The sequence below is a fragment of the Leptodactylus fuscus genome, chromosome 11, assembly GCF_031893055.1.
Source record: "Leptodactylus fuscus isolate aLepFus1 chromosome 11, aLepFus1.hap2, whole genome shotgun sequence".
Classification (NCBI taxonomy): Eukaryota; Metazoa; Chordata; class Amphibia; order Anura; family Leptodactylidae; genus Leptodactylus; species Leptodactylus fuscus.
Genome location: NC_134275.1, coordinates 44,014,067 through 44,034,001, shown reverse-complemented (window position 1 = coordinate 44,034,001; position 19,935 = coordinate 44,014,067). Strand labels below are relative to the sequence as shown.

General features: G+C 46.4%; 1 protein-coding gene across 2 annotated transcripts in view; it reads right to left on the bottom strand.

The window, feature by feature from the left end:
* The window catches only part of GRIPAP1 (GRIP1 associated protein 1), a 52,642-nt gene that overhangs the window by 6,933 nt on the left and 25,774 nt on the right, over positions 1-19,935 (bottom strand). For both annotated transcript variants that reach the window (XM_075259143.1, XM_075259145.1), the window contains 4 exons: positions 14,056-14,183; positions 12,380-12,502; positions 11,207-11,300; positions 3,384-3,538 (listed from right to left, as the gene is read on the bottom strand). In XM_075259143.1, the coding sequence (XP_075115244.1) occupies positions 3,384-3,538; positions 11,207-11,300; positions 12,380-12,502; positions 14,056-14,183 (500 nt within the window). The remainder of the gene's footprint in view (positions 1-3,383; positions 3,539-11,206; positions 11,301-12,379; positions 12,503-14,055; positions 14,184-19,935) is intronic.

Below are 19,935 nucleotides of genomic sequence, written 5' to 3'. Positions count from 1 at the left end.
GACTGGAGGGGACAGGCTGTGTGTATAGTGACTGGAGGGGACAGGCTGTGTGTAGTGACTGGAAGGGACAGGCTGTGTACAGTGACTGGAGGGGACAGGCTGTGTGTGTAGTGACTGGAGGGGACAGGCTGTGTGTGTAGTGACTGGAGGGGACAGGCTGTGTGTGTAGTGACTGGAGGGGACAGGCTGTGTGTGTAGTGACTGGAGAGGACAGGCTGTGTGTAGTGACTGGAGGGGACAGGCTGTGTGTGTAGTGACTGGAGAGGACAGGCTGTGTGTAGTGACTGGAGGGGACAGGCTGTGTGTGTAGTGACTGGAGGGGACAGGCTGTGTGTATAGTGACTGGAGGGGACAGGCTGTGTGTAGTGACTGGAAGGGACAGGCTGTGTACAGTGACTGGAGGGGACAGGCTGTGTGTGTAGTGACTGGAGGGGACAGGCTGTGTGTGTAGTGACTGGAGGGGACAGGCTGTGTGTGTAGTGACTGGAGGGGACAGGCTGTGTGTGTAGTGACTGGAGAGGACAGGCTGTGTGTAGTGACTGGAGGGGACAGGCTGTGTGTGTAGTGACTGGAGAGGACAGGCTGTGTGTAGTGACTGGAGGGGACAGGCTGTGTGTGTAGTGACTAGTGGGGACAGGCTGTGTGTGTAGTGACTAGAGGGGACAGGCTGTGTGTGTAGTGACTAGAGGGGACAGGCTGTGTGTGTAGTGACTGGAGAGGACAGGCTGTGTGTGTAGTGACTAGTGGGGACAGGCTGTGTGTAGTGACTGGAGGGGACAGGCTGTGTGTAGTGACTGGAGGGGACAGGCTGTGTGTGTAGTGACTAGTGGGGACAGGCTGTGTGTGTAGTGACTAGAGGGGACAGGCTGTGTGTGTAGTGACTGGAGAGGACAGGCTGTGTGTAGTGACTGGAGGGGACAGGCTGTGTGTGTAGTGACTGGAGAGGACAGGCTGTGTGTAGTGACTGGAGAGGACAGGCTGTGTGTAGTGACTAGAGGGGACAGGCTGTGTGTAGTGACTGGAGGGGACAGGCTGTGTGTGTAGTGACTAGAGGGGACAGGCTGTGTGTAGTGAATAGAGGGGACAGGCTGTGTGTAGTGACTGGAGGGGACAGGCTGTGTGTGTAGTGACTGGAGGGGACAGGCTGTGTGTGTAGTGACTGGAGGGGACAGGCTGTGTGTGTAGTGACTGGAGGGGACAGGCTGTGTGTATAGTGACTGGAGGGGACAGGCTGTGTGTGTAGTGACTGGAGGGGACAGGCTGTGTGTATAGTGACTGGAGGGGACAGGCTGTGTGTGTAGTGACTAGAGGGGACAGGCTGTGTGTAGTGACTGGAGGGGACAGGCTGTGTGTATAGTGACTGGAGGGGGTTGTGTTTCCCCTTTATCCTACGTAATATATAGAATATGATATATACTAAAAAAAAACACTTAAACCACACAGAAACACTAGCTCCAGTGTAAACCATTTACATTAAATCACACAGCCTTCTATGTGAAGCTTTGTACAGGCCATAAATGACTGATCCCTTTCACCATGCCCCAGGATTCAGTGCTGAGCTAGGACATAGTGAGTCAGGCTCGATGTAAAGAGCTTCATCACTAGGACTTCAGAAAGGCTTTACTAAGATTCTACAATTGATTGATATGTCTCCCATCCCAGTAACATAGCGGAGGGTTTGAGCAACCTAAAGGGGCAAGATTCATTGCTGTGACTAATCCTCTTTATTACGTAGAAATCACTAGATGGACTGTGAATGTTCTGCCTATGGGAGCTCAATGAGTACCTGACCCCAGCTCCATATCGAGGGCAATGATCTCCTGGACACCGGTACTTCCTATCTTGAGGACTATATCCTTGTATATCCTTCTTAGTAGTGTCACATCCAGACGGGCCTATCCTGCAGAGCAGTATCATCTTCCAGCATGGTCTGCAGTATAGCCTGCTGTATACCGATGCTCAGCGGCCCACGACACACTGTAATGAGTCCAGCGTGCGGAGTAACGTGTCTCACTGGCGGAGGGACAACCCCTGAGTGCTCCTGTATCAGCACATTGCTAAAGCCATCATTTCCTAGTATTGATTACAAGTCTTGCAAAATGATAAGGTTGATATTGCCTCGTGGCTTATTTCCCAAGGCCTATTACATGCCTCAGCAATATCAAGCGACAGGAGACCTCCGCTACGTCACAGGAATACCCCAGGGGTGAAGGGAGGTATGTAGCCCCTCCATAATGTTAATGTCTCCACTTGGGTACACATGTAGCACCCTCCAGAATGCGAATGTCTCCGCTTGGGTACACACGTGCACATCTGGTACCTACACCTGATTATTTAGTAGGCAATTATTTTGCTTGTCATGGTGCTTGTACTGTGGGCTGAAGTTCCCAGCATGCTCTGTGCTTCATGTTTTGCAAGGCAATATAGGAAAATGTGTGTGTGTGTGAATTTCCATCCTATTAAAAGACAACAACGCTGATGCTTCAGAAAATCCTACAGTGATCATCCCAATATGTCCTATATACACGTCAGAAGGTCCTAACCTATCCCAGTCAGTCTGAACATTGTCTTGGATTTCCAGTAAGAGATATAAAGGGATTTACACCTTGTATAGAGTAGTGGTCCCAGAGTGCAGCAATATGATCTTGTCTTATCTATCTCCCACATATGACCTCCTTGCTCCATGTATGAGAGGCCACAGGGATCACTGCTACTAAGGTATGCTGAGGTGTTACAAGGACTCCTGGTTTTTGCAGTGAGCACTCTTAGGTTGCATTCACACTGCATTTGCAAAATCTATTTCCAGAGGAAATGGGCTAAGTGTCTTATCAATGGCATTCCAAGAGCTAGGAGCCCCACTGATCATGAGAATGGGGATCCATGAACCCCTTTTGAATGGAGTGGTGGTCAAGCATGCAGGCTTCTTAACTCAACTTTTGACAGATTGCCAATCACTGTCCCGTAATGTAGAATGGAGTAGAATTAAACATCTTTAACTACTGCTCATTCAAGGTGACCCAGGACCCCCTTTTTCATGATTGGTGGGGGTCCTAGCTGTAGGAACCCAACTGATCCCTTATTCACTATGCTGTGGACAGGTTTCAATCTTTGTATAACCCCTTTAACTCGCCTAGAGAGATGCAGATGTCTTACTCCATCACCTGGCATACTGGCAGTCTCTCTGATATAGTGGCTTTCTCTCGGCATTACTGCCTAACATGGAAGAACTACCTCTGTTCCTCCAAACCTACACCTAGTCTGTCTCTACTGCCATGCTGGGATTCTCCCAGTCTCTCCTAGCATGCTGCTGTTTCATCCTCAGCATCTTGTATGTTTCCCAGAGTAAGCATGGGATATTCCTTAGGGTCCCATCTTGCGCTCACCTTCTGTAGGTGCATGTTCTTGGTGAGCTGCTCCTCCAGCATGTTCTGTAGTTTCTTGTTCATCTCCCTCAGGTTCTCATCCCCTGGTTTCACCAGATCTCTGAGGACGCTGCTGAGGCTGCTGCGATCTACCTGTCCGTGCATGGCCGATACATCTGCAAGGAAGGGAAAATACTTGTGTTAGTCCCGAAGGAGCCAAAAAGATAGGCCTAGGAGTAGATACAGAAACACGTGGCAGGATTACACAACCGTCTGTTGGAAGGGATTCCTCATCTGAAACATGGAGGATTAAGATTCTTGATCTGTAGGGTAGGGGGAGGATAGAGGGCAGGGGCATCACTATTGTATGTGCCAGGCTATGCGGCCTCAGCCCTACTCATCCCCCCGCAAGCGACCTCTGCCAGGGGCATCATACAATGATGTTTTGATTGTCAAGTAAATAATTCAGGTTCTTATCATCTCCATCCATATTCTCAGAAGGTGAATTTGCCTACACTTGTCTACCCGCTCCGTCCTCGCTGCACGGCACACCCCTCACCTCTCCATTTTATGCCTTAGTAAATAAAACATCAGCCAATCTTCCTGCAGCTAAATTATTCACACCTTGCAGCCCCCCACTTGCTGACGGCCTCAAAATCCACAATGCGTGTCAGGTCCTGTTAGTCTCAGATGGGGAGGATGGGGTCGGAGGCTGGCATCACCGTGTGATATAAGATTGGAGGGGAAGCCTGACACTGCATTAGGCACAGCCGAGTCCCCTGATGCTCCGCTGTGCTTACAGAGTGATGGGCCGTGCCAGGGCAGAGGTGTATAGGGCATTGCAGGGACACTGTCAGGACAGGCTGGCACCGATACTCCTCTGAAGTCAACGATATTCTGTCCACCTTACTCGTCCCGATCACCAGGAACAGCAGGAATCGCATCAGTCTCTGGCAGTAACATATGTCAGACTGGCAGGGAAAGGATTACAGTCTTTCACAAGCGCCCGCCATCCCGACACATCACAAAACCGCTGCACTACCTAACCTGCCTGAAATCCCAGGTGAAAAACGCCTCCTGTGCAGCGACATTTAACCCTTGTTGGCCTGGATATAACTATCTGTGACCGATGCCCGTTGTTCGATACCTATCCTGGGCTTTACGCAATGCTATTTAACCCCTCATCTCCCAGAGCCAAGGACAGCATTACTCTGTGATGTATGGCATTGATCGCTGCCAAAGACCTACTCAGGAAATGGCTCTACTGCATCTTAGTTAACTAGGGCACGCGTATAAGGACAAGGCCAATGCGAGCATTTCCTGACAATCACTGTCAGTAAGGTTCTGTCCCCTTAATATATTACATCTATAATTATAACTGGGGATTAGTCTGGCACATTTGGGTTTCCTTAATGCAGTAAATCTGTTTTTATGGCTCTATTAATAACATCTTGTAGGGGCGGTATGAGTCAGCCATGCCAAGAATCAACGCCAGTTGTACTGCTAGTATGGAAACCCCGGCAGTGATGTCACCTAATGACATCATAGCAGGTACAAATATACTTATTTGAACTGCTAATGTATTCCAAGCAAGAAAAGTGATTATTACATCCGGCATGGCTGTGTATCTGACTAGAGTTTTAGACATGCAAGTAAGTAAAAGTCATATGACCGGAGACTTGTCACCAACTAGTGACACCCTGGACACAGAAATAAAAATATATATATATATATATATGTATATATATATATATATATATATATATATAGAGAGAGAGAGAGAGAGAGAGAGAGAGAGAGAGAGAGAGAGAGAGAGAGAGAGAGAGAGAGAGAGAGAGAGAGAGAGAGAGAGAGAGAGAGAGAGAGAGAGAGAGAGAGAGAGAGAGAGAGAGAGAGAGAGAGCGCATATCTTGTTAGAGGAGCTTTACAACTATCCAAATTTATAGTACATGGGGGCCTGACTTGAAAACCCAGCCATGATGAGAGGGGTTCCCAAGTCTCCCGTGTATATGCAGCAGCAGTAGTGCACCCGATTTGATTTTATGAGACTGACATGGATAAAAACGACATCCTCCATCAGTCACGTAGAAGCCAGTGGATAGGTGATCCATTCAAAAGACCCCCTTAAATTTCTGCAGTAACTGGAAACCATCAGCAAGCAGGCAAGTATCTGTTGACAGACCTACTTATAATGGTATGCTTTCTTATATTTATTGCTTACTTTAACCTAGCACTGAATAGTCCTGTGGTATGGAGCCAGGCTGCTGGGAAGAACATGATGATAACATTACTGGTAATAGTAAGAACCAATCCATCAACAACTTGTTGATGGTTTCCATGAAAAAGATTTTATCTCCTCTTTTGAAGTCAGATGCTCACATCGCAGCGGCCTATTTCTATACATGAGCCAGGTAACAAGCATCAACCCAGATTCCACTTATGTTTTGCTGAAATATTAATAGAGTTGTTAAAATCTTAAGTGAATCTTTTTTCTGATTATCTGAGGCGCTCAGCAGTTCTCTAGAATTTACCATACACAAAAGAGCAACTCGAGGAGTGTGCAGAATTGGATCTTACAGAAATGCATTACAATATCATTATTTATATAGCACCAACCTATTCCATAGTGCTGTACACAGACTGCAATCACCTCGCCAGTCCATGTACCTACCAAAGCTCACAATCTGATCTCATACATAAACATTAGGATAAGCCCTGTGCTCAAAATTCCCTCATAGGCAGGTAAAATTTTGCTTGCCTGCAGCCACCACTAGGAGGAGCATAATGATAAAACACTTAAAGGGGTGGACAAGGGATTTTTAAGATATATTTCTGCATTACTAGAGCCCAGCCACTATACAAGGATCAGAGAAACTGCCTGCGACTCCCTGATGTACCCCTGAAGGGCTGACCTATATAGAGGGGTTGGCTGTCACCCTCCTACTGAACAGAGATTTATGGCTTATCCTAAGGTCAAGCCATAAAATAAATTCCTGGCCAACCCCTAGTGGCTGCTACAGGTATCTAAAATTTTTATAAAAAGCACTCTCTCACTAAGGCTATATTCACACAACCAGGTTGCTCATGCATACCCTGTTCCTGATTTCATGGACCAAATCACTCATTGAGGTGAATGGGTACAAGAGAAAGAAAACGGACCTATGAAAAGAAAAAAAGCTAGAGAAATGATTGGTCATGTGAATATAGCTAAAGCCAACCCCTTTCATATGAATTATTACCTGTACCGGGAGCTCTGACACACACAGCCTATGTACTACATAGTTGGCCGCCATGCAGTATGTCTGGCTGGCATGTGCTTGTCATGGCTACGTTGGCTTCATTTTCTGAGGCTCGCTTATCAATGACCTATCCTTACGATAGGTAAGCCATATTTGGAGGGTTCTGATATCCCGGATCCCCCACAGGTAAGCTAGTTGAAGAGGTGGCTGTAGTGTTTGGGCAAAAGTCTCAGCCTCCCCATTCAATACCAAGCACAGCGCTTAATATATTGCAAAGGCTGTGCTTGGTATTGCAGCTCAGCCCTTTCACATGAATGGGTCTGAGCTGTTGTATTATGTGACTGCTGAAGGTGACATCAAAAGCCCAGGAAAAGGCTTCAGCGCTCAGGGCAAGGTCAAACAGCTGATCAGAAGGGGTCACGGGTGCAGAACCCCCCCCCAGATCAGATACTGATGGTCCATCCAAGGTAAATCCAGAAAAAACCCTTTTAAAATGGGTTGTCCTTTATTAAAAATGCCTGCTAATTTAAAAAACACAGCGACACCCCAGTCCATGGGTTCAGCTCGGCTCCGCTAATGTGAAACCATCTGAGCTACAATACCAAGCTTAAGCCGTGAGCATTTGTGATGCCGAAAGAATGTCAGGGCATGCTGGGAGTTGTATTTCTGCACCCGCAGGTTGAAGATCACTGCTGTAAGCCCATGTGCTGTGCCTTCCCATAGAGTGAAAGGAGCGGCAGCGTCTTTGACAAGTTTGTAGGTCACAATCTGAGACTATGAAAGTGGAGAGAAGAGGTAACAAGATCCAGTGACAATTCAAGGACAGATCGAGAGAGGCGAGCCAACATAAGTCAGAGAAGGGGGGGGGGGACCAGGGCACGAATGCCAACGCAGACTGGCAAACAGGTGGTGGGAGGAACAGTAGCGCTGGCATCTCACTCACATCCGCTCCAACACCCACAGCGCTTGGCAATAAGCAGACATGAAGTGCGAGCTGCTGAAATCTCTACAGGAAAGTGTTTATTTAATGACAGCGAGCGATCGCTTACACGAGTAAATAACCGCAAGGAGGCGAAAAAAAGGGTTATTATTGGCAGCGGTTACACCCATGCTGCGGGCATGATAAACATGCCAAGCTCCTGCTACTTGCCAGAGCCATCCAGGGGGTCACATATTTAAGATGCCTTAACCGCAGTAAGTGCTAATGGTGCCTGAGGATCCGAACATGAAAGAGTGTGATTTATACTAGGACTCTGTACAGATGCTGCAGAATAGAGTGCAGAATGACTTGTAGTGGTTTGCATAATGGAGGGAAGTTTAAAGTGAAAGCCCACCCTTCATTGCCATTTTCAATATTCTATGTGGAGTACTTCCTATATAGTGACTGAGGCTTGGAGGGAGCCCAAAATCTTACTGCATACTGCTTCCACATTGAACCCAATGGTAACCCTGTATGCAGTAAGCTCCTGAGCTCCCCCTAGTGGACAGTATGTTACTATTTTTTTTTATATATATAACAGGTGTCCAAGATAAGATAAGATAACCTTTTAATAGTCCCACCATGTGGAAATTCAGCATGTTACAGTAGCATAGATATACAATTGTAATACAAGAATATAACATACAAAAAGTTCAGATAGAAAGATAAAAAGATAAAGGAGAGGAGATAGTAAGAGGTATATCACAACTTCAGGATCTTTCAGTTCTCTGTATGGAGTGATCTACGCTTAGCCCGGTGTTGATTGTACAGCCTAACCGCAGGAATGGAGGAAGGACTTCCGATAGTGCTTTTATATATCCACTCATAAACTTGTAGATTTCAGGACTTATATACTGATGACTTGTCCTTGGGATAGCTCATCAATATATAATAAATGGGGATCCCACACCCAGGAACCCCACAGCTGCTTGAAAAGGACTTGGTGCTGCACCCTCTTCACTATGCTGATAATATCATGTTCATTTATCACATGCTACAGCAGTAGCTCAGTCCCATTCAAGTGAATGAGGCTGAGCAGCAATGCCAAGCACAGCGACTATACAATCTATGGCGCTGTGCTTGGTATTCAGTAAAAAGGTGGCAGCGCTCACCTGAACGCTGCAAACTCTTCAAGCAGCTGATCTGTGAGGATCATGTATTGATTACCCAACAATATACAGTTAGGGCCAGAAATATTTGGACAGTGACACAATTTTCGCGAGTTGGGCTCTGCATGCCACCACATTGGATTTGAAATGAAACCTCTACAACAGAATTCAAGTGCAGATTGTAACGTTTAATTTGAAGGGTTGAACAAAAATATCTGATAGAAAATGTAGGAATTGTACACATTTCTTTACAAACACTCCACATTTTAGGAGCTCAAAAGTAATTGGACAAATAAACATAACCCAAACAAAATATTTTTATTTTCAATATTTTGTTGCGAATCCTTTGGAGGCAATCACTGCCTTAAGTCTGGAACCCATGGATATCACCAAACACTGGGTTTCCTCCTTCTTAATGCTTTACCAGGCCTTTACAGCCGCAGCCTTCAGGTCTTGCTTGTTTGTGGGTCTTTCCGCCTTAAGTCTGGATTTGAGCAAGTGAAATGCATGCTCAATTGGGTTAAGATCTGGTGATTGACTTGGCCATTGCAGAATGTTCCACTTTTTTGCACTCATGAACTCCTGGGTAGCTTTGGCTGTATGCTTGGGGTCATTGTCCATCTGTACTATGAAGCGCCGTCCGATCAACTTGGCAGCATTTGGCTGAATCTGGGCTGAAAGTATATCCCGGTACACTTCAGAATTCATCCCGCTACTCTTGTCTGCTGTTATGTCATCAATAAACACAAGTGACCCAGTGCCATTGAAAGTCATGCATGCCCATGCCATCACGTTGCCTCCACCTTGTTTTACAGAGGATGTGGTGTGCCTTGGATCATGTGCCGTTCCCTTTCTTCTCCAAACTTTTTTCTTCCCATCATTCTGGTACAGGTTGATCTTTGTCTCATCTGTCCATAGAATACTTTTCCAGAACTGAGCTGGCTTCTTGAGGTGTTTTTCAGCAAATTTAACTCTGGCCTGTCTATTTTTTGGAATTGATGAATGGTTTGCATCTAGATGTGAACCCTTTGTATTTACTTTCATGGAGTCTTCTCTTTACTGTTGACTTAGAGACAGATACACCTACTTCACTGAGAGTGTTCTGGACTTCAGTTGATGTTGTGAACGGGTTCTTCTTGACCAAAGAAAGTATGCGGCGATCACCCTCCACTGTTGTCATCCGTGGACGCCCAGGCCTTTTTGAGTTCCCAAGCTCACCAGTCAATTCCTTTTTTCTTAGAATGTACCCGACTGTTGATTTTGCTACTCCAAGCATGTCTGCTATCTCTTTGATGGATTTTTTCTTTTTTTTCAGCCTCAGGATGTTCTGCTTCACCTCAATTGAGAGTTCCTTTGACCGCATGTCGTCTGGTCACAGCAACAGCTTCCAAATGCAAAACCACACACCTGGAATCAACCCCAGACCTTTTAACTACTTCATTGATTACAGGTTTACGAGGGAGACGCCTTCAGAGTTAATTGCAGCCCTTAGAGTCCATTGTCCAATTACTTTTGGTCCCTTGAAAAAGAGGAGGCTATGCATTACAGAGCTATGATTCCTAAACCCTTTCTCCGATTTGGATGTGGAAACTCTCATATTGCAGCTGGGAGCGTGCACTTTCAGCCCATATTATATATATAATTGTATTTCTGAACATGTTTTAGTAAACAGCTAAAATAACAAAACTTGTGTCACTGTCCAAATATTTCTGGCCCTAACTGTATACATTCAGTAGACATTATATTTTGTTAAAAGCTGTAACCTGACATTAAAGAGGATCTGTCACCATTTCTGACATGGCTACTTTAGTAGATACGTGTATGCTTCATAGAATAACCATTCTGAATCATCTCCACTTAGACCTCATTGTTGGGACGTTCCTCTGTTACTCCCAATACAAATTCAGAAATAAAATAACAGCTGAGTGTTACCATTAAAAAGGGTGTCCCTCATATTCTTTTATTGTCCAATCGTGGTGGACAGTATCAGAGAGTAGGGATAAACTCTGTGGACAAAGGAAAATAGTAACACCCAGCTGTCAATTTATTCACACATTTCTCAAAGGAATAATAGAGGAACAGTACAATGCAGAAATACAGGAAAAGATGGCGAATCTGAACTGTATCTGATGTCTAATGGGAGTGGATGAAGCTGGATGGCTACCAAATTTAACCCGCACAAAACTAATGGGCACCAATGGGGCAGCGGTACTGTAGAAACACTCCATGGCACAAGATCATACATGCACTGCTGACTACAGTGCCGGATGTAAATAAGGTCATGGCTAGGTCCCCTAGGTTATACTCCTGGCCTCTTTTCTCCCAGCTAGATGCTATTTTAGGATTTTGGCACACTTTCTTAATACAAGAAAAACGTGTCAGTAACAAAAAATGTGGATTTCAGTCACTGTGGATGACAACAGAGAGTAAAAGTGACACAAGGTAGTGAGTGCAATTCTAAACAGGCGCTGCCTGGGTAAACCCCATTCATCCCCCACCATCCCATGGAGCACCCACCTATCCTGCTGTCCATGACATAGGCCTCTATGATGGCACTCTTCCTGCACAGATCCTCCGCCATTGACGCGCTGCTCACTTCTAAGTGCTTGACCTGGAGAGACGAAAAACCCAAATTAAACCCATTGCCAGCAGTAGCGAAAGACAAAGATGAATGATACGTGTGCAATAAGAACCGGCTATATAAGCCTGGAAGGAACGGAAATATTGTTGCTGTTATCTTAAGACAGGTCATCAATATCAGATCAATGGGGGTCCAAGATGCCCCGCTATTGGAAATAACTGCAGCGTACAAATGAATGCAGCTACCCTTTTAGAAATCAGTGACGTGACATTCATTGGTCAAATGAATGGGGCTGAGCTGCAATACCAAGACCAGCTACTATACAATGTACGGTACTGTGCTTGGTAAGCAGTGAAGAGGCCACAACACTCATCCAAACACTGCATCCTCAAAGGGTGTCAGACCCCCACTGATGTAGCTATGGCGCCACTTCTAATCATGCGCTGTGCAGGATATTGCAGCTAGGTCACTAATACAAAGCTGCAATACCAGGCACAGTCCATGGACAAAGGTGGCGCTATACCTGAGGGACTAAAAACCAGTTTATGGGTATATTCACATGGGATTTATACAACACAAGTAAAAAAATCTGTAGTGGAAAATGACCTGTGCTCTTAAATCCATAGCGCAACAATTTAGGCTGAAAATTTTCACAGTGAATTTCTCCAGCAAACTTGCCATTAAATGTGTGGATTTTGGCGCAGAGTTTAGCGAATGTAACCCAACACAGCTACGTGTAGGTAAGTGCTATGCCATACTGAATTTAGCTTAGCTTAGTGATACATTATGACAAACCTTCAGCTGTATGAACAGAACTAAATCATGACAGGTCACATTGGGGGCCAGATAATGGTCATTGCCATAGGGTTAGACTGATAATGTATAGCTGCCACTGAACTGAATGAGAACCCCTTCACTAGCAGGCGCCCTCTAGTTGTGGCCACAGGCATTCAAAATGTTATCATTTAGATCTATGGTGGGTTTTGATCTTCTGCCCCCTAGTGGACTTTCTTACATCACAATCCCAACCAATACTCTGCTATAGGACCCACTCCCACTAGAGGTCCTCAGACAGGGGGGCACAGAAGACAGAGCAGGGATTAAGTTACCTTCTCCTCCAGCATCCATTTTTCTTGCTGGATTTCGGCTAGTCTCTGGAACAAATCGGACACCTCCTCATCAGACAGCTCGGCTGGTCTCTGCGGTTGGGACTGCGGGCTTCCACTGTTAGACTAGAGGAGAAAACAGGTATTTAGGACACAGCATCAGAACACTTCCATATCACACTCTCTACACCCTCACATGACATGATACTGTATAACACCCTAAAAATCTCCTATAGAATAAAAGCCTGTCCTTTCAATTGCTTAGTTTTCTCCGTTTCTGGGAAAGCTGGGTGACACGCTTCCCCATAATCATTAATGTCAGTGCCACACCAGTCCACAGGATAGGTCTGATACTGTAGCTCAGTGAACAAGCTGCAATACCACACACAACCAATGAACAGGTGTGGAGCTGTTTGTGGTAGATTTCTAATACTGAACAGTTCCTTTAACAGCTCATTCACACTGACAAATTTGGAGAGGAATTTGCTTCTAATTCAGCTGTGTGACAACCACTGTTGAACCTGTAATGGCGGCTAGCTGTGACCCAGCTTTCCCAATACTAGACATGACTACAAAAGTACTGCTCAACTGCACCCTCACAACTATGCATTTTATTAAATAAAAACAGCACCATTCTTGTTTACAGACTGTGCCTGGTATTGCAGTGTTACAGGGGTTTTCAAGGGCAACTGATCCTTAGGATAGGTCAACAATATAGGATTGATGGGGGTCTGACACCTGGGACCCCTACAGATCAGCTATTTGAAGAGGATGCAGCATCTGAATGAGTGTTGAGGCCTCTTCATTGACTATTACACAGAGTGTTCTGTACTGGCTGTGCTTGGTATTGAAGCTCAGTGCCATTCATTTGAGCATGTGACCAATGAAGGTGATGTCATCAGCACAGGTAAGAGGCAGCAGCACTGTGATCGTTGTCAGACCCCACCAATTACATACTGACACCCATCAATATGTAAATCCCATTTAACGTGAACAGAGCTGAGCTACAATGCCAAACTCGGACAGGAGTGGCGCTGCTCTAACACAAATCAGATCCTCTCTTCTCACCCAAACCCTTTGAAGTTTCCATCTTCTGAGCTGAGCATTGTGTGATCGGACCCTTAGAAGACCCCCGGGGGGCCGACGAAAGCTTATGCTGGAACCACAATCGCGGGTCCTTCATCTTCTGTCCCGCTTCTCTTCTCTACAGAGGATGAATCCGTCACAGATCGCTCGCCGCCACCCGCATTAACCCCGAGCAGAGATCCCGCCAGCCAATTAACCTGCTTAGATGGTTTCTCTTGTAAGGAGAGCGCAGTGTCTGGAGAGAAGCCACCCGAGCAATCATAATAGGTCTGCTAATATCTCTGCCATGTCTCGCTCCAGTACTGAGCCGGCTCTGCGCTGTCCCCTCCATTACTGGAGATCTGAGGACGCGCACTTGTCACATCTTCACTGCCAAAACAAGGACTGATGATGAAGCTCTCCGCAAGGAGAGTCCAAAGTCAGGGACGACCCAAATACAGTTTAATCCAAGATGGCAGCGAAAACTGAGGCCTCTAAACGGTGGCTCTTTAGAGGCTGCAAAACTACAATTCCCAGCATGTCCAGACAGCTGAAGGCAACCACTAGACACCCTCTGGGGAGGGCCTAGGGTAACCTCCACCCTAACATCTCACCTTGTTGCTGCTGGGGGTTGCATTCTCCTTCATGATCTCCCGGTAGCTGAAGGAGGAGACGCTGCTGCTATCGCCCGTCTGGGTCCGGCTCGGGGAGCTGATCTCAGCCAACACTAAGTCTTCCAAACCTAAAATGGAGAATGGAGGTTACTAATGTAGAACCCTGACAGACCTAGAACATCCACCCGCACTATATACAGTGTGAGAGGCCCGGTCACTGCCTGCGCTATATACAGTGTCATAGGACTGCTCACTAACTGCACTATATTAAGGGAATATTGTCACTCCTTAGGGAGAGGCCACCATATAGGTGTTTAGAGACTTATCAAGCCATTTGCGCTCCACCGTGAGGGATCATGGGAAGAATATGCAAATCTGTCTCCCATGATGTTAATATAGGGAGGCAGTGCCTCAGTCATGCAGCCCACTAGGGGGTGCTCCCTTTAACATCATGCCCGACCTTCCCAGAGGCCTTTGCTGCAATGATGTGGGATTTTACCAAGTCAGTCTCTCAGCCGAGGACAGCTGTTTCGATCTGATTGGATCTCTTCAGCCCGGCACAGAGAAGACTAACTTGGCAGAGGTGAGAGGCTTCAGACCAGGTTAAGGGGATATTGTCAATCTCCTTAGGGAGAGACCATCATATAGGTCTGTGGAGACTTATCAAGCCATTTGCGCTCCACTGTGAGGGATCATGGGAAGAATATGCACTATACAGTGTGATAGGACCAGTCACTACCTACATTATATACAGTGTGAGAGAACCGGTCACTGCCTGCGCTATATACAGTGTGATAGGACCAGTCACTACCTACATTATATACAGTGTGAGAGAACCGGTCACTGCCTGCGCTATATACAGTGTGAGAGGCCCGGTCACTGCCTGCATTATATACAGTGTGAGAGAACCGGTCACTGCCTGCGCTATATACAGTGTGAGAGGCCCGGTCACTGCCTGCATTATATACAGTGTGAGAGAACCTGTCACTGCCTGCACTATATACAGTGTGAGAGGCCCGGTCACTGCCTGCACTATATACAGCGTGAGAGGACCGGTAACTGCCTGCACTATTTACAGTGCGAGAGGCCCGGTCACTGCCTGCACTATATACAGCGTGAGAGGGCAGGTAACTGCCTGCACTATATACAGTGTGAGAGGCCCGGTCACTGCCTGCACTATATACAGCGTGAGAGGACCGGTAACTGCCTGCACTATTTACAGTGCGAGAGGCCCGGTCACTGCCTGCACTATATACAGCGTGAGAGGGCCGGTAACTGCCTGCACTATATACAGTGTGAGAGGCTCGGTCACTGTCTGCACTATATACAGTGTGAGAGGCCTGGTCACTGCCTGCACTATTTACAGTGTGAAAGGCCCGGTCACTGCCTGCACTATATACAGTGTGAGAGGCTCGGTCACTGCCTGCACTATATACAGTGTGAGAGGCCTGGTCACTGCCTGCACTATTTACAGTGTGAAAGGCCCGGTCACTGCCTGCACTATATACAGTGTGATAGGACAGGTCACTGCCAGCGCTATATACAGTGTGAGAGGCTCGGTCACTGCCTGCACTATATACAGTGTGAGAGGCCCGGTAACTGCCTGTACTATATACAGTGTGAGAGGCCCGGTCACTGCCTGCACTATATACAGTGTGAGAGGACCAGTAACTGCCTGCACTATATACGGTGTGAGAGGCTCGGTCACTGCCTGCACTATATACAGCGTGAGAGGCCCGGTCACTGCCTGTACTATATACAGTGTGAGAGGCCCTGTCACTGCCTGCACTATATACAGTGTGAGAGGACCAGTAACTGCCTGCACTATATACAGTGTGAGAGGCCCGGTCACTGCCTGCACTATATACAGTGTGAGAGGCCCGGTCACTGCCTGCACTATTTACAGCGTGAGAGGCCCGGTCACTGCCTGCACTATATACAGTGTGAGAGGCCCAGTCACTGCCTGCACTATATACAGTGTGAGAGGCCCGGTAACTGCCTGTACTATATACAGTGTGAGAGGCCCAGTCACTGCCTGCATTATATACAGTGTGAGAGGACCAGTAACAGCCTGCACTATATACAGTGTGAGAGGACCAGTAACAGCCTGCACTATATAGTGTGAGAGGACCGGTCACTGCCTGCACTATATACAGTGTGAGAGGCCCGGTCACTGACTGCACTATATACAGTGTGAGAGGACTGATCACTGCCTTCACTATTTACAGTGTATTAGGACAGGTCACTGCCTGCACTATATACAGTGTGAGAGGCTCGGTAACTGCCTGCACTATATACAGTGTGAGAGGCTCGGTCACTGACTGCACTATATACAGTGTGAGAGGACTGATCACTGCCTTCACTATTTACAGTGTATTAGGACAGGTCACTGCCTGCACTATATACAGTGTGAGAGGAGCGGTCACTGCCTGCACTATATACTGTGTGATAGGACAGGTCACTGCCTGCACTATATACAGTGTGAGAGGCCCGGTCACTGCCTGCACTATACACGGTGTGAGAGGCCTGGTCACTGCCTGCACTACATACAGTGGGATAGAACTGATCACTACCTGCACTATATACAGTCTGATAGAACTGATCACTACCTGCACTATATACAGTGTGATAGAACTGATCACTACCTGCACTATATACAGTGTGATAGAACTGATCACTGCCTGAACTATATACAGTGTGATAAGTCTAGTCACTACCTGCACTATATACAGTGTGATAAGTCTAGTCACTACGTGCACTATATACCGTGTGGCAGTTTGCCACCTCTATACATTGCACCCCATCCTCATCTTCACGGTGCAGTCTTCACTTCCAGCTTTACTTGGGCTCAGCACTTTCCACCCTGATTTTTTAAGAACGGGTTTGGCTGTCGCTGCCTCCCACCTCCTGACTCATCACAGCAATGAAATATTAATGCCCTGCTGAAAGTCTTAATGCTTCTAGTGGGATTATGAGGAAGGAGGGAGTGGCAGCCGGAGCAGCCTGCGCTAGAGTGGTGAAGGGGCGGGAGACAGACAACACGACCCCCACACACACAACCACGGATAAACCCTGGAAGGAATCTATAACATCCTCATCTGTATATGCACCCCAACATATATAGCACATCAAGTGCACATAATCTACACTGCGTAATGAGACTTATCTGCCGTTAGGAAAGCTAGGTAAGGGTGGGAAATTAAATAGCAACCATTTTGGTTGGCTTATGTAATGTAGCTGTGTTTCGCTGGCTTTGCCTGTTGATGTGTCAGTCCTTACTTGAACTCTGGCATTGTATTCATGAATCCATTGGGTCAGGATGGATAGTTTTATACCCTAAACTGCAGAACGTTTCATCATGTAATTAATACGCTTCATTTGCATTAAACTGGAAAACCCATTTAAGAATCGGAAGCGGCAGATGTATACATTACTGCTAGAATATACTGTAATATTTATGTGGATGATGCATAGCGCTATACTATACACACAGCGGAAAGTTCACAGATTCCACATTATTCCAATAGGCTCTTCAATTATACAGTAGAGTTTGCTATTCCTGGAAAAGTTAGGTGACAGCATACCATAGCTGACATATTGGTTGTCACCCAGCTTTCTCCAGACTAAAGTTACAGACCATAGTAAAGCGCTCACTCTGTCCCAAAACCTTACTTAGCCATATCACATGTTTATTTTAATGAAATATTCCCCATAAAACAATTCTGGATCATTATTTCTGATGATCTGCCACCACTCCCCTCTGTTATTCCTCCTGGAAATTTATGGTAAAAACTGCATTACCATTCCCCTTCAAAACATGGGTGTGTCCCTAGAAAACAGCATTGATTGGACAATGTCAGACGGTGAACGGACACACCACTCAAATGGTATTCATACATTTCCAGGGGGAATAACAGAGGAACTGCACACAATGAGAAATGGTGAGACAAGGCACAATGCAGAGGAAGCGATATAACTATAGAGAGCAGAATGAATCCGTATTAATCCCACAGGACCGGATGACCTGAGGACTATTTTTGGCTCATGCCGGGCAGGGGTTAACGTGAAATCAATCAATAGACGTCAAGGCGAGACAGTTTCCCCTATCGACTGAAACGAACCTGAAATAATCGCCACACTGTTTATTTTTAACCTATTTTTATATAAATAGCCACAGGAAAATTCAGAAACTGAGCACAGGCCATTGAACCCTGCACACCTGGACAATTCCATTGACAGCGCCCCTAGTGGCCAGGCAAAAGGAATTTTACTATACTAAGCGTATTATAGTTTGCAAGCTTTCAAAAGACAGACCCAGGGGCAGGGGGGCGTTTAGAATATCTCGGCTCCCCCTGAAGAAGAGTGACAACCAATCTGAGCACGCTCTGTAGCAGGGATCTCCAACAGGGGCTCTCCAGCTGTTGCAAAACTACAACTCCCAGCATGTCCTGCTGAGTAAGTGAATGAAAACCTTCCCAGGAGAACGCTCTGTAGCACTGATCTTCAACACGTGACTCTAGGTTTTGCAAAACAACAATTGCCAGCATGCCGGGCATACTGGGAGTTGTAGTAATCTAACGGATAAGCAGCCACATGTTGAAGATCACTGTCTTCAGCTGTCAGGACACGCTCGGATTTTTCGTGTTACAACAGCTGGTGGGCCATAGGGTGTAGATGGGACGTAGTAACTATTACCTAAAATCCTGCGATATTTTAAGCTATTCTGACTTTTGTCTCTATTTGGGAAAGCTGGGTGCCAACTAATATCCTCACCATTGCATCTCATAGAGAGGGTCAAACAATTTCTGACAACCCAGCCTGTGAAAACTGTAATAGCGGCAATATTGGTTGTCACCTCACCAGATGTGACATTTGTTAGGGATTGATTTGAAGGGTGACTTCCCCTTTAAGTGGCTGTGCCTATGGATAGTGTAGGTCTCAGCGGGCTGCAGTGATGATAAAGCAGGGGCCGCGCAGCCATGTGGCAGAATTTTAGCAGGCCCCCAGTGACGAGACAGCAATGAAATGCTCCTGACCCTAGACGCTCTCATTGACTTAGAGGCTGAGTACTGCAGCAGGATCGCTTTACAGCGCGCGGCTCCACTGCAGAGCGTCCGAGTATTGGATATTCTGTGTCAGGACTAAAGGAAGAAAACAAAGCCCTGACAGCTCCATTTATAACCGGGCGGCCGAGGACTGGCAATGATGTGGAGATAACGAGACGTCTCTGGAGGCCGAGCACTGCGGAGTCGGGAGGAGGGCAGCGCCACCAGCGCTGCCTGGGAATACATGACGAATCTGCGGTACCTCAAAATAAGTGCGCGTGTGCTATGTATAATCCCGCAGTACCCCAGAGTAACAAAGCATGTACTATATATAATCCCACAATACCCCAGAGTAACAAAGCATGTACTATATATAATCCCACAGTAACCCAGAATAACTGCGCGTGTGCTATGTATAATCCCGCAGTACCCCATAATAACACAATGTGTACTATATGTATAATCCCGGAGTACCCCAGAGTAACAAAGCATGTACGATATATAATCCCACAGTACCCCAGAATACCTGCACGTGTGCTATGTATAATCCCGCAGTACCCTGAGTAACAAAGCATGTACTATATATTATCCCACAGTACCCCATAATAACACAATGTGTACTATGTATAATCCCACAGTACCCCAGAATAACTGTGCGTGTGCTATGTATAATCCCGGAGTGCCCCAGAGTAACAAAGCATGTACTATATATAATCCCACAGTACCCCAGAATAACTGCGCGTGTGCTATGTATAATCCCGCAGTACCCCGAGTAACAAAGCATGTACTATATATTATCCCACAGTACCCCAGAATAACTGCGTGTGTGCTACGT